Below are 15,809 nucleotides of genomic sequence, written 5' to 3'. Positions count from 1 at the left end.
CTGAAGATGGTTAGATCTAAAAAGTTCAATTTCTCCTTAGAGTGCTCCATAGTGAATCGCAGATACTGTGTGGTTGAGTTCATGTACATCAAAAAATCAGAAAGTTCATGGGTTGTGCCCGCCCAAACAAACAAAATGTCATCGATGTATCTTTTCCAGAGTAAGATCTTAGAGAGGAATAGATTATTATTCGCATTATGAATGAATTTATCTTCCCAAAACCCCATGGTTAAACAGGCATAAGATGGTGCAAAGGAACTACCCATGCTCACACCTTGCTTTTGTAAAAAGTAAGAGCCTGCATACTGGAAATAGTTTCTGGAGAGGACCAGTTCAGTCAGAGTGAGTAAGAAATCATTAGGAGGAAGCGCGTCTGCGCGCGTATTTAGGTAGAATTTCAGTGCTTCCAAGCCTGCCTCATGTGGGATACAAGTATAAAGACTTTGTACATCACATGTGACTAGGCTGAAGTTCGTGTCGCTGTTGAATGGATTTACACCCTCAACACAGTGGAACCACTCGGACTGAATGAAGAACTCAGTCTCTCATGTTTTCTTTAATTGTCTCTAATAGCCTATGTGTTTTGTATCAGGCTACTGTGTGTTCCGTGTTGCTTTTTTGCTGCTTTTTTGTTTTTTCGTTTTGATCTTGCTATGTGCCATTTGCCCGTACCGATCTGTTACTTGATGAAAGTGTAAATGTTGTTTATATTGATGTTTGTATAGTTGTATATTTTGTAACGAATGAACACTTTTGATTGGTTCTGAATTGATGTATGCGGCCATGTGATAGGCGCTGGCACTCCCACCCTCCTTAACCAATCACAGTCGGGAGGATATTTAAATGCCTTGTAGTCCGCACCAGAACCATTTGACCCTGATGAAGACGTTGTACGTCGAAACGTTGGTCTTGTTTCTGCACTAAGTAAATTATTTCCATCACCAGTGACTCGTGTGCTCCAGGTTCCTCTTTTCGCTTCCTCAAGTTTTTGGTCCTTCCTGAGAGCACCGACCTCCACCTGTGGAGTGGCTGCAGCGCACAGATACTCCTTCCTTATTTACCAATGAATAATCATGTTAAATAACTGTGATCTCACTATCAATCAAAAATGATTGTGATTCTGATTTTTGCCACAGATAGATAGATAGAGAGAGAAAGAGATAGGTCTGGGTGGTGAGAACATAGAAAAACAATTAGCTATTTTTCTCAATCTGGCTGAAAAATGGCTTAAAACATTTTTGCCTCTGCAACTTATTGAGCATGATGAATACTGTGTGTGATAGCAAATAATTAGGAGCACGAGTGTCATGGATCAAAATGTTAGGCTAGTACACAAACCAGATGTAGCCTAATGTTTTAGGTATTTGAGCACAAGTAGGCCAAATGGTAGCATGCACCCAAGTTTATTCTCCATTCTCCACAGAGAAGGGGAGAAGGGAACAGAACACAGATCTCCTGTCTTGTTCTTTGACTCGCCACCGGCAGGACCAATATTTCCACGACACAGTTGTGCTGGGTCGTTTGCTGGCAGTAACAGTAGGCCTAAATTGGATCCACCGTGGTTCAGAGCGATAACAGGGAGTGTCGCCACTCTGTTACTATATCAATGGCTCTGCCGCGGTTGCCCTCTTCATGTCTCCATTCCATTGATCCATTCGAAGGCAGTCGTGGACGCGCTGACGTCAGGTCCGCCGGCCAACGCGCGAAATTCACCCCCTGAATTGCAGCGCATTTTGCAGCACAGACCCCGTTCAGGGCAATCGAGAGATACGCGGATGGGCTCGTTCTTTTTGGTTTTGAACGCTTCCTCACCCATTATTATTTAAAAAACGTAAAACGCATGGGTATTTTCCGGTATTTTCTCACAAATCCTGCCCTATGATCCTTTAATGAAAAATAAACAGCTGTGTGCCCCCCCCTCCCCCCAAAAAGAGCCTATTTATCAGTTGACTTGACCAAAACAATATTTGATTCGTTAAACATAAATTGGTCTTCCCTGTAGGATTTGTTTGATTTAGCCTACAATCTTATTTCTCAGCATATAGGCTAGGTCTATTAATTAATAAATAAACATTAAGCACTGACGAATAAGCCTATTGATACAGGACTCTGTAACACAACTCATCACACATTCATGCTCTCCCTGTGTGATCACCTAGGAAGCAGACAGTCTGAGGTTGAAGTTTAGGTGACACTGTGACAGGTCACTGTAGCCTACGTCTTGACCACATGTCAGCTGTTCAGCTGTAGTAGAGAACTCAGCTGTTTTCAGCTCCACCGCACATAGCGTTTTTTTTTTTTTTTAGGAGCTCCGGTATATTGCGGCTTTATGCGGGAGGACACGCGATAAACTACAGCTGATCCAATGTATTTATCTGAGCTTGGTCACTGTGAGAGGCACCGGTCGCTTTGGGCTGCGTTCATATAAAGTTCCATCTGACGCTGTGCAGCACACCTGACGCAGGACAGGGCATTCTGACAGGTCTGCGCTCAAATCAGCTGTGTTTATACCCTCACCCTGTCACGTGAGCGATCAGCTGTTTGATCTGACAGCTACCGCAGCTGCAGCATCTTGCTTAATGACTACTACGGATTTGACGGCTACGGCACCAGCGTCAGGAGAGATTTATTTCCGGCTGCCTTAGCCGTGGCAAAATCCGCTGTTGCTTAAAGTCCCCATTGTGTGTGGTTGCAGCAGCCTCTCCATACCTGAGAGTCTCCAGTCTCCAGTCTGGATCCTCCCGTCCAGCAGACAGCAGCTTCACCCCTGAGGCTCCTGGATGGTTGTAGCTCAGGTCCAGCTCTCTCAGATGGGAGGGGTTGGAGCTCAGAGCTGAGGCCAGAGAAGCACAGCCTTCCTCTGTGACCAGACATCCTGACAGACTGAACACACACAACAACACACAGGAAACCACTGTCAACACCTGGAGGTGTGTTCACATGTCATCAGATAAACAGCTGGATGGATCCTCACCTGAGAGTCTCCAGTCTACAGTGTGGACTCTCCAGTCCACCAGACAACAGCTTCACTCCTGAGTCCTGCAGGTCGTTGTTACTCAGGTCCAGCTCTCTCAGATGGGAGGGGTTGGAGCTCAGAGCTGAGGCCAGAGAAGCACAGCCTTCCTCTGTGACCAGACATCCTGACAGACTGAACACACACAACAACACACAGGAACTCTCTGTCAACACCTGCTGCTGTGTTCAAGTGGCATCAGATAAACAGCTAGATGGATCCTCACCTGAGAGTCTCCAGTCTACAGTGTGGACTCTCCAGTCCACAAGACAGCAGCTTCACTCCTGAGTCCTGCAGGTTGTTGTTACTCAGGTCCAGGTGTCTCAGACTAGAGGACTGGGAGCTGAGGACTGAGGACAGAGCTTCACAGCTTCTCTTTGAGAGCTTACAGCCGCTCAGTCTGAAGAGATGATCATGAGGAATTAAAGAAGAAAGGGATTTATTTTCTGTCCTGTTGAAAAGACAGAAGTGTTTTTATACAATGATGAATAAATCCAACTATCTCTACACTTACAGAACTTTGTTGGAGGCTTTGACCACTGGCAGCAGCCTCAGAAGAGCCTCCTCTGAAGCAGAGTATTTCTTCAGGTCAAACTCGTCCAGATCTTCTCCTGATGACAGTAAGATGAAGACCAGAGCCGACCATTGAGCAGGAGACAGTTTATCTGTGGAGAGACTTCCTGATCTCAGGGACTGTTGGATCTGCTCCACTAGAGAACGATCATTCAGTTCATTCAGACAGTGGAACAGGTTGATGCTTTTCTCTGCAGACACATTCTTACTGATCTTCTTCTTGATGTACTGGACTGTTTTCTGATTGGTCTGTGATTCACTTCTTGTCTGAGTCATCAGATCTCGTAGGAGATTCTGATTGGTCTCCAATGAAAGACCCAGGAGGAAGCGGAGGAACAAGTCCAGGTGTCCATTTGGACTCTTTAAGGCCTCGTCCACAGCGCTCTGGTAGAAATGTGTATATTTGTCTCTAAACACTTGAGACCACCTGGATGTTGTTTGTTGTTGTGACATCAGGTTGCGTCCAGAGTTGATGAAGGTCAGATGGACATGAAGAGCAGCCAGAAACTCCTGAACACTCAGATGGACGAAGCAGAACACCTTGTCCTGGTACAGGCCGCTCTCCTCTTTAAAGATCTGTGTGAACACTCCTGAGTACACTGAGGCTGCTCTGATATCGATGCCACACTCTGTCAGGTCTGATTCATAGAAGATCAGGTTTCCTTTCTGCAGCTGCTCAAAAGCCAGTTTTCCCAGAGACTCAATCATCTTCCTGCTGTCTGGACTCCAGTGTGGATCTGTCTCAGCTCCTCCATCATACTTGGCCTTCTTCAGTTTCAGATGAACCACCAGGAAGTGGATGTACATCTGAGTCAGGGTCTTGGGCAGCTCTCCTCCCTCTCTGGTCTTCAACAGCTTCTCCAGAACTGTAGCAGTGATCCAGCAGAAGACTGGGATGTGGCACATGATGTGGAGGCTTCGTGAGGTCTTGATGTGGGAGGTGATCTCTCTGGCCTGCTCCTCATCTCTGAACCTCTTCCTGAAGTACTCCTCCTTCTGTGGGTCAGTGAACCCTCTGACCTCTGTCACCATGTCAACACACTGAGGAGGGATCTGATTGGCTGCTGCAGGTCGTGTGGTTATCCAGAGGCGAGCAGAGGGAAGCAGGTTCCCCCTGATGAGGTTGGTCAGCAGCACGTTGACTGAGGTGGACTCTGTCACATCAGTCAGGATCTCAGTGTTGTGGAAGTCCAGAGGAGGTCGACACTCGTCCAGACCGTCAAAGATGAAGACGACCTGGAACTGATCAAACCTGCAGATTCCTGCTTCTTTGGTTTCAGAGAAGAAGTGATGAACAAGTTCCACCAAGCTGAACTTTTTCTCTTTCAGCACATTCAGCTCTCTGAAGGTGAAGGGAAATGTGAAGTGTATGTCCTGGTTGGCTTTGCCTTCAGCCCAGTCCAGAGTGAACTTCTGTGTTAAGACTGTTTTCCCAATGCCAGCCACTCCCTTTGTCATCACTTTTCTGATTGGTCGGTCTCTTCCAGGTTGGGCTTTAAAGATGTCTTCTTGTCTGATGGTTGTTTCTGGTCTGTCTGGTTTCCTGGACGCTGTTTCAATCTGTCTGACCTCATGTTCATCATTGACCTCTCCAGTCCCTCCCTCAGTGATGTAGAGCTCTGTGTAGATCTGGTTCAGAAGGGTTTGGTGTCCTGCTATAGCGATGCCCTCAAACACATGCTGGAACTTCTCCTTCAGGTTGTCTTTGAGTTTAGGCTGGCATTTGTGAAGAGCTTCTGAATGAATGAACAATAGATAATAGGACAATAAGGTAAAGGTCCTCGTAACAACAGGTCACAGTAAATGAATCTAAACACAGAAATATTTGGATCTAAATTCATGTAGTCATGGTGATGACTACAACAGTGAAATGTGACATCCCCTCACAAAAGGTGTTTAACTTCACCTGCTGCTGCTGCTGCTTCTGCTGCTTCTGCTGCTGCTGCTGCTGCTGCTGCTACTGACGGATCTTGTCCTGTTGGAGGAAAGGGAATCATTAATCATGAGGAGTAGCAGGACCAACCCAGTTGACTTTGTCCTCTGTGTGGAAATAGTTACAAAGCCAAGATATTTAACAAAGGTAAAACCCTAGCTGCACTTCCCATGACTGACCTTCATTACTTCTCATCTTCTTCCAAATGAACGTCGCCACCTGCAGAACTTTCTCAGTAGTGTGCATGCCGACCATCAAGTCCACTGTTTTCTCTCTGGTTGCTTTCTCCAGGTCACACTTTGGGATGGCAGGGAAACCACCCAGTAAGTCAGCATCCTGCAGGTACCACTGGAAGCTGTTCAGCTCTTCTTTCCCCAAATTCTTCAAAATCTGCAGCAGCTGCTCCTTCACAGATGTCGCCATCTTTGTTGCCTGACAGAATCAGATCAGTGACACTGTTTCACCAAGACTGATACCACAATTTATCATGGTAAGGGATGTGACTCTATTTAGTGCCATCACATCCCTGGTTTGTTAATTAATATACAGTATTTAACACTGGTAGGGTAAATCTGAAATGTCCTCCATCTGTACACAGGACAAACATCAGTGTGACTCACAGCAGTGATGGCCAACAAAAGACAGAAGGTATTTCAGTGTTCAGTCTGCTCCTCAGACACAGTCTCATAATTTTGACCCTGGTAGTTTTTGGTTTTTGTGAAATCTGTTTTTGTGTGCAAAGTAAATTAAATCAAGCATCCAAAATAAAACTATGGTATAAAAATGATTTGCTCTGTTTAAAAAGGACAGTCAATCACACAATCAGTATAAAACACATTTAGAACTTCAAGACAATATAGTTTAGATCAGCCTTTCTCAAAGTGGGTGCCGTGGCACACTGGGGTGCCGTCTGACTGCGTCAGGGGTGCCGTGAAAAAAAGACCTCTTCTGACCTAAAGGGGCCGTGTCCACCGGACGCCCTTTTAGCGCTCTGGGCATCTACTTTTCATTCAGATCCTATAGAGCTCGGCGTGCACACCACTCAGCGCCCTCGCCGGGAAAAAAAAAAGCTCTCGGCGTTTCCTTTTTTTGTTGTGGCGCTCAGAGGCTCAGAGTTGAAATATGTTCAACTTTTGGAACAGCGCCGCGCTTGTCAAGCGGCTTGTTTTGTAACCTGGTAACGGCAGCGTTCTGAGGGAGAGCGAGGGAGAGAGAGAGAGAGAGCGACCACTCCAAAAGTGTGTTTGGTGGACACGGCCGTTGGTCATGGGCGCTCAGAGCAGTAGGGGCCGTGTCCACCGGACGCTATGAAAAAAATGCGTGGTACCAGGCACACGTCTCCCACTGATGGTGAGTCACACCCCCTCCTCTCTCCAGTGGAGGGCTTTATAAGTGAGTAGCAGCACCTTGAAATGAATTCTGAACGGGACCGGTAACCAGTGCAGAGTGGCGAGAATGGGTGTGATGTGGTAGGTTTTTTTTGACTTTGTCAGTAGTCTGTTATTTTTTTTTACCTTGTCAGTAGTCTGGCAGTAGCCTCGTAAACCAGCCGCTCCCGGAAATGCAATTCATTTCATTTCTGAGGGAGAGTCTGGCCTCATCCCCGTTGTAAGCGTTTGGCCTGAAACCCCCAGTAGGCCGAGCCAATCAGCGTCTCCGCTGTGATTGACACAGCACGTTGGCCAATCAGGGACCGACTGGTGCAAAGCCCCGTCACTACTAGGGATGGGACGAAATATCGTTTGGCGATACAAAATGTGATGAAATGCATCGTGCTGCAAAAAAACGTATCGTGAAATAAACACAGGCACGCCGCGGCATAATAATTGGCACGCTGGCACCTCCACCGCTAAATTTCTCACTGCCACCAGCTCACGAGTCACTGTTTTGTTTTGCGGGCTTTCTGCGCTCTTATTTTGAAAGGACAGCTGGAGAGAAGGAGGAGGGAGAGAGAGAGAGATATGATTTGATTTGACACGCAGCAAAGGCGGAACCCAGGGTCGCTGCACACCCCGACACTCGCGGCTCAGCGTATTTAATTCTGAGATCAAGTGACGGTGAGCGGCCTGACGCTGCGTCATTATTACCGCCGTGGCCTCAGAGTCAGGGCAGACGCACGGTCACCAGGGATCTCCGCGGGTCCGTCAGCGCAGCAGAATGGCTGTGCCGTGGTTTAGCTCCGTCCTCTGCCCGGCGTCGACAACGTCGAGCTAACGTGTCCTTTTTCACTCTCCACTCCTTCAGCCTCACGTTCTCACGTTCTCACGTCCTCACAGCAGCTTCTGTTATTATGAATTAACCTGCCGATGATGTTGTAACCCACCTACACAGCTGTTAAATGATTGGCTGTTTGTCTGTCGGGTCTTTGAGATGTTGTGACTCTTACATCCTGATATGATTTTTTTTCTGGATGCACTGCAGTCTGTTTTGGCATTTTCCTCCCAGTGCAATATGTTTTACGTGTAGGCTAAGTTTCTGATAGGATCCAGGTCCCTGTTGTGAAAAATGGGGAAATATCTTCAAAACTGGATGTGGCTATATGGATAGATTAAAATCCCAGATGTTGTTTGTATATGTCACATTGCTAAAGGAGCTGTGTCCCGCGGAATACTCTTTTGTTGCTACACCCCGCCTCACAGGACGTGGCGGGGGCCTCGCTGTTGTCTTCCGTGAATGCCTCAAAATTAGGTTGGTGAACTCCGACTGTGTCCCCTCATTTGAGCTTCAAGTGACTAAGATAAACGAAAAAAACCCTTTTTACTGCTTTTTAATCTATCGCCCTCCTGGCCCAGTTACTGGGTTTTTATCTGACTTCACTGAACTCTTAACTTCTATCATTAAATTGGAGAAGGTTTTAATTATTGGTGATTTTAATATTCACATTGATGATCTTCTACTGCTGCTGAGTTTTTAAATATCACTGAGTCTTTTAACCTCGTGCAACATGTCTCTGGTTCAACACACAGTAAGGGACACACACTGGACCTTATATTTTCATATGGATTGACCATTGAAAATCTACATGTAGAGGATCTTCTTGTCAGTGACCACAGCTGTGTCTCCTTTGATATGGAATATGTTGAGAAGCATATTCCAAGTAGGGTTCAAGGAAAGAAACGTTTTATAAATCAGTCTGTTGTTGATAGTTTTATTTCCTTGTTTGATGCTGAGTCTGCCTCAAACGTTGATGATGATGATGATGATGATGATGATGTTGATGTAAATTCACTAGTACAGTGTTTTAATCTTCGATGCAAGTCTATTATTGATAAAGTAGCTCCAATCAAATCAAGATCTACCTCCCTAAGGAAGCCCTGCCCCTGGATAAATGAAGAGATTTTAAATCATAGGAAAAGCTGCCGCAAGGCAGAGCGGCTGTGGAAAGCATCGAAGCTTGAGGTTCACAGGCTATACCTCAAGGATCTGAGATTAGCATTAAACAATGCACTAAAGACAGCAAGAACTGCCTATTTCGCCCAACTTATCTCTATTAATAAGAGAAATCCCAAGTTTCTGTTTGAGACCATTAGCTCTATTACATCCCCTACTGTCCCCACTGCCCCGGTCTCCTCTATGACGGATTGTAATGCTTTTGCCAGTTTTATGGTAAACAAAATCAATGACATCAGGGCCAATTTTTCTTTTACTGTTCCAAATCCTTGCACTATTCAGCCTCCCCGGTGTAACTGGTCCCTGTTTTCTTTGGTCTCACTGCCAGACATCAGTGCGATCCTTGCCACCATGGCTCCGTCCTCTAGCCCTCTGGACATACTCCCGACATCACTGTTCCTTAAAACTTTTGGCTCCACTGGCCCCTGCATTGTAGAGATCATAAATCAATCTCTCCAAACTGGTGTTGTTCCAGATTCCTTTAAACAAGCAGCAGTGGAACCTAAATTAAAGAAACCAAACCTGGATCCTGCTGATTTGAAAAACTATAGGCCCATTTCAAAGCTCCCTTTTCTGGCCAAAATTATGGAAAAGGTAGTAGCTGAACAATTAACTGCCTTCATTGATGCAAACTCTATCTTTGATACCTTCCAATCAGGTTTCAGAAAAAAACACTCGACCGAGACAGCCCTAATCAGAGTATCAAGTGATGTCCTGATGGCAGCAGACTCTGGTCAATATACAGTCCTGGGGCCTCATTTATCATTGTGGATACACGTTTTTTTACACGCTCTTTCCCCCATTTTGTGCGTACGCACTTTTCTCCGCCTAATTTGGGATCTATCAAACCAAAACTGGTCGGGAGTAAGTGCAAAAATTTACGACCAGTCCGACCATGGCGTACCGTGATTTACACGCTTTTTGAAGAACAGGAGGAATTGGCGACGCCGCTGCAGAGTCAGAGAACTGCAGTGTGCGAGGGAGAGAGGAGCGCGGACACTGTTTGAAGTAGCAAGTGGTGGTGATGATGACCCCCCCCCCACCACCACCACCACCACCACCGCACACGTGTTGACGTCGGCACTTTACATGAAAAGCACAGCGACTCAGATTTTTCCCCTGTGCATTTACACTAGTTTGCTCCTAAATACTGGCTTTATAAAACTAATTTCGTTTTCTTTTGATATCATATTGATATTTTTCCCCTGCATGTAGGCTACACCTCTTCCACAACCCGTCTGTCCAGTCTGGAAAATAATTTCTGCGATGTGCGTGTGTTACGTAGCCAGACTGGACACACACAAGCAAGCAGCAAGCCCAATAATGTCGGAGCAAATCAAAGCAAATGAGAAAACATGATCGATATTTTTTGTGTGAATAATATTTATTGTATTTAACAAAAATGGGTGCTGCCCAACATTATTTTAGGAAAAGTCACAGACTGGTGGACTTCAATGTTTTTTTTGTTTTTTTTTTAATATATAGCTATGCACAAATGAAAATCAAAGTCTTCCAGTGAACGGAAGTTGGGGGTTAGTGGAAAGGGGTGCAAAGTACTACTGACTGGCAGTGGAAACCCTGCTTTAAATTATTATGACATAATCTAAAATAAGGGGCAGAATAAATATGATTCTTCTTCTTTCTGTTCTGTTTCATTTAGATTTGGGAGTTTTTTGTTTTTATTGTAGCCTTTCAATGCAAGATGATGTTTCTGACTGATATTGCCGTGTTACCGTGTATCTCGCTTTCAGAGAAATTCCGCTTCTTTCTCCGCTCTCCGTCCGTCTGTTGTCTTCACCGTCTTCCACTGACGTCATTCCACACGTTTCCAGAGTGCACATGGCTACTTAATATGCACGTAACTGATTTGCATTGACCACTTATGGTTGCGTGGGGCCGTTTAGGGGGCTGGGTATGAGGCGTGTTCTCATCCACGCTTTTCTCAGGTCCGGTGTGATCTATCAAGGGAAATACCGTGCAGCCTGTGTACGCGGAGTTTGATAGATCTGAAAAGAGTGTATATTTTTTGGTCGTACGCACATTTTGCCTTTCCGTCGTACTGAAAATTTAAGAGGACTTTTACACGCTCTTTGATAAATGAGGCCCCTGGTATTGTTAGATCTTACCGCTGCATTTGACATGGTGGACCATAAAGTCTTATTAAACAGACTCAGAGCCACTTTTGGGATTACAGGTACTGTTTTAAATTGGTTCAGGTCTTATCTGACTGACAGGAGTTTTTTGGTCCATGTCAACCAGTTATCATCTGACCTGACAGGGCTAGCCTGTGGGGTCCCACAGGGATCAGTACTTGGCCCTTTTCTCTTCTTGCTTTACATGACCCCTCTTGGACAGATTATCAGTGAGTTCAGTGATGTCTCTTATCATCTATATGCTGATGATGTGCAGCTCTACTGCTCCTTCAAGCAGAATGAGCTACACAAACTAGACAATTTAACTGCCTGTTTGACGGCCATCAAAAAATGGCTAAATGACAATCTTCTTCAACTAAATTCTGCCAAAACTGAAACACTGATTATTGCCCCAGATAGTGCCATCCCCCCCATAAAGCAGCACCTAGGTCAGTTAGGTCTTTCTGTCCAACCAAGTATACGCAACCTAGGCGTTGTTTTTGACAAGGACATGTCCCTGGACTACCACTGTAAACAGTTGGTGAAAAATTGTTTCTATCACTTACGTAATATAGCGAAACTGAGGTCCATGATTTCAAGACCTGAAATGGAGATGATAATACATGCTTTTATTTCATCTCGCATTGACTATTGTAATGCTCTTTTTATGTGTTTTAACAAAAAGGCTGTAAATCGCCTTCAAACCGTGCAGAACGCAGCTGCAAGGCTTATAACTGGATCTAAGAAAAGGGATCATATCACCCCAATTTTATATTCCTTACATTGGTTACCAGTAAATTTTAGGATTCATTTTAAGATTTTAGTACTTGTTTTTAGAGCCCTCCATGAACAAGCTCCCTCGTACATCACTGAGCTGCTGAGACCCTATTCCCCCTCACGTTCACTAAGGTCATCAGACCAGAAACTCTTGATGGTCCCCCGCACCTGTTTTAAAACACGAGGTGACTGCTCTTTCCAGGCCTGAGCCCCTCGCCTTTGGAACGCTCTACCATCGACCTTACGCAGCGTAGAGTCCACTGAAGGTTTTAAGAAAGAACTTAAAACCTATCTTTTTAGACAGGCTTTCAACTGATGTTGACGTTGTGGGGCCTCTGTAAAGTTTTCCTGAAATTGTGCTGTTATGTATTTTTTGTTGTGATCTCTGTACTGTATTTTATTGCATTTTACCCTTGTTGTAAAGCACTTTGTGATTTTATCTATGAAAAGTGCTATATAAATTAAACTTACTTACTTACTTACTTACTTACTTTATTGTAGTTGCACCCTCAATGACAAAAACATTTCAAACTGGCAATTTCATTTCATTTCTTCATTTCTTTATTTATTGAATTGGGACAGTGCACATTCATCAACACTGACGCATTAAGTACCAGTGTAAATGTGCCGGACTCAGCACAACTGCTAAATTTCAGCCGCAGTCCCAAGGCGGGTTTCTAAAAAACATAACACATAAAGACTTTTCTGAGAAATCATGTGACACGACTGTGAACAGAGTGGACGTGACTTTGTGGTTGACACAGTAATATTGCTGGAGTGGGGGAGGAAGTCTCAGTACTGTCATTAAACTTCATGTCTCCTTCCCTTTGTTACTTTTAGGACTTATTATTTCAGTATTAAGTTTGTGTAAATATACAGAGCTTTTTAATGGAATTGTGCAGATATGAAAATAAGACAAATCCTCCATCAGAGTTACTGAACAAGTGGCTGTAGTGAAAAACAACTGTGAACTACACTCGTCTGTTCCTCAGCAAATTGAAGTGAGGGCTGAGCCTCCACCTGCAGGGAGAGCTGCACTCAGTCACAACAACAAGGTTTACACAACAAGGTTTACACACCTGTCCACCACAGTGTCATTCTGCTGTCAACCAGCAGGTGGTGCTGAAGGAAGGAAAGTTCAAATCCTTCTCACATCAAACTGTTCTTTCAAATCTTGCATAGTTCCCCTTCAATAGCTAAATGTTTAAAACACAACATTCACCACCTTCCTTCATGTACAACTGAACCTTTATCCACTGGAGAACAACAGAACAAAGGAGAGTTCCCCTCTGGACTGAGAACATGAATCAGCTGAGTGGTAGAACAAAGACGACACTCACCAGGTGAATTCAGACCCACATCCAGTCAGAGTCGCTCTTCCTTCACCTGTAGAGGAAACACAGAGAGAAGCATCAGCATCAGTCTATAATCACTTCACAGTCAAAGAGTAGAGACATTAACATGACGACAGTGAACACAACGGGAAAGACAGGAAGTAGAAAACAGGGAACTGCAAACAGGAAATGAGAGAAAGAGAGAAAAGCAGCAGAACTTACAGACTTTCCATCAGGACTTTAACATGTGAGGGTCTTCATCAGTTTGTCCTTCAGTCAGTGACAGTCGACTGGTCTCTGAGCTGCTGTCACAGCAAAGGGAAGTGGAACAACACCACAGGAAGACCTTTCTGAGAAATCATGTGACACGACTGAACATAGTCGACGTGACTTTGTGGTTGACACAGTTATTGCTGGAGTGGGGGAGGAAGTCTCAGTACTGTCATTAAACTTCATGTCTCCTTCCCTTTGTTACTTTTAGGACTTATTATTTCAGTATTAAGTTTGTGTAATTATACAGAGCTTTTTAATGGAACCCCTTGTCACTCCTATAAATTCTGTAATATTCGCCTATCCAAGGCGTACCCAAAGTAAATTGAATGCTGTTCTTGAACTGTTTGGAGAATATGGATGGGCTTGGTCTCTTTTGAAAGGTATCACTCTGAAGTTTTTCCCCAAACTGAAATAATCACTATAAGTGCTACTATCATTGAGTAATCTAAGTGGGAGCACACTGAATTAGAATGTTTTTATTCTCGCCTGAATTTTTTTGTTGCAATCAGATGCCTGAAGATGAGTGTAGCTGAGAATTTTAGCTGGAAAACACAATGGGACTACAGCATGAAGCCTTACCTGGCCCCAGTTCAAATTTGATAACAATCCTGCTAAAAATGAGTATTTTACACATGTTTTTCTAAGTGTATATCTAGGCGTTTTCCTAAAGTTGCCATTGACAAACAATACATGCGCCAAAGTGCAGCTTTTGCAAAGTTACGCATGAAAATGGCGGTGCTGCCTTTTCCCAGGGACCGTGAATGCAGCACATCGTTCGTTTCGTAATTTCATTGGCTATTCAATGCTACAGTTGTCATCGGGATTGGTTTCTATTGGCTGAAGCCATTCAGCGCTGTCGGAGGGGATGTTCCTCATGAGACACAGCCACTCATTCGCTATTGCAGGCGGCAGCCGGAGAGAGGGAGCTTGTGATTGGTCGAGTGAGCTGTCAATCGAAAGGTCAGAGGGCAGCGCCATTTTGTAAAGTGAAATAAACATTGTTTTCATGTAAACGCCGGACTTATGAGGAGAAATAAACGGATTTACTGGATATACAATGCGTAATTTCATAAGATGCAGCAGCGGGATGAGGTTATCTACCGGTACAACCGTGTGTTTTGGACTAAATACTTTACTGGATTGGATTTACTGGACTTTTCTGAATGTAACGACACCAAGTTTGTGGGGAAACCCTGTGATCCTGAGCCTGCCCTGACACAAATCGTGAGTTATATCGGCTTTTTACGAACTTTGTTAGCATGTTTATAGTCTGATTCGAGTGTTGCTGTGATGATTATATTTAGGAATGGTCGGCATATCTTTAATCACAAGAGTTTTAGCTTTCCAACGATATGTGGCATGACTATTTCAAGTGACTGGTGACATCCTCTGTGACACCTCCCTGATTAAAACCCCCCCGACGGCCCGCCGGCGGGCCGTCGGAATGGCAACAGGTTGGAATTGTGCAGATGTGAAAATAAGACAAATCCTCCATCAGAGTTACTGAACAAGTGGCTGTAGTGAAAAACAACTGTGAACTACACTCGTCTGTTCCGCAGCAAAGTGAAGTGAGGGATGAGCCTCCACCTGCAGGAAGAGCTGCACTCAGTCACAACAACAAGGTTTACACAACAAGGTTTACACACCTGTCCACCACAGTGTCATTCTGCTGTCAACCAGCAGGTGGTGCTGAAGGAAGGAAAGTTCAAATCCTTCTCACATCAAACTGTTCTTTCAAATCTTGCATAGTTCCCCTTCAATAGCTAAATGTTTAAAACACAACATTCACCACCTTCCTTCATGTACAACTGAACCTTTATCCACTGGAGAACAAACAGAACAAAGGAGAGTTCCCCTCTGGACTGAGAACATGAATCAGCTGAGTGGTAGAACAAAGACGACACTCACCAGGTGAATTCAGACCCACATCCAGTAAGAGTCGCTCTTCCTTCACCTGTAGAGGAAACACAGAGAGAAGCATCAGCATCAGTCTATAATCACTTCACAGTCAAAGAGTAGAGACATTAACATGACGACAGTGAACACAACAGGAAAGACAGGAAGTAGAAAACAGGGAACTGCAAACAGGAAATGAGAGAAAGAGTGAGAAAGAGAGAAAAGCAACAGAACTTACAGACTTTCCATCAGGACTTTAACATGTGAGGGTCTTCATCAGTTTGTCCTTCAGTCAGTGACAGTCGACTGGTCTCTGAGCTGCTGTCACAGCAAAGGGAAGTGGAGCGACACCACAGGAAGACCTTTCTGAGAAATCATGTCACACGACTGTGAACAGAGCGGACGTGACTTTGTGGTTGACACAGTTATTGCTTGAGTTGGGGAGGGGGTCTTAGTACTGTCATTAGTGTGAATGCTGAAAGCATAAG

At 44.6% G+C, this 15,809-nt stretch overlaps 2 protein-coding genes across 2 annotated transcripts in view; one reads left to right on the top strand and one right to left on the bottom strand.

The window, feature by feature from the left end:
- The window catches only part of LOC146980466 (endosome-associated-trafficking regulator 1-like), a 537,750-nt gene that overhangs the window by 74,332 nt on the left and 447,609 nt on the right, over nt 1-15,809 (top strand). The gene's annotated exons all lie outside the window — the stretch shown is intronic.
- LOC146980483 (NLR family CARD domain-containing protein 3-like) lies at nt 2,386-5,942 on the bottom strand. Its single transcript, XM_085787901.1, has 6 exons — nt 5,699-5,942; nt 3,528-5,322; nt 3,240-3,413; nt 2,975-3,148; nt 2,710-2,883; nt 2,386-2,455 (listed from the first exon to the last, which is right to left on the bottom strand). Exons 1-6 carry the CDS (start codon nt 5,940-5,942, stop codon nt 2,386-2,388), a joined length of 2,631 nt encoding a protein of 876 aa, XP_085644027.1.

This window comes from Trachurus japonicus, chromosome 9, assembly GCF_045865225.1.
Source record: "Trachurus japonicus isolate A0001 chromosome 9, Traja_1.0".
Taxonomy (NCBI): Eukaryota; Metazoa; Chordata; class Actinopteri; order Carangiformes; family Carangidae; genus Trachurus; species Trachurus japonicus.
Note: the sequence above shows the minus strand (reverse complement) of the source record. Positions and strands in the feature narration are given on the sequence as shown.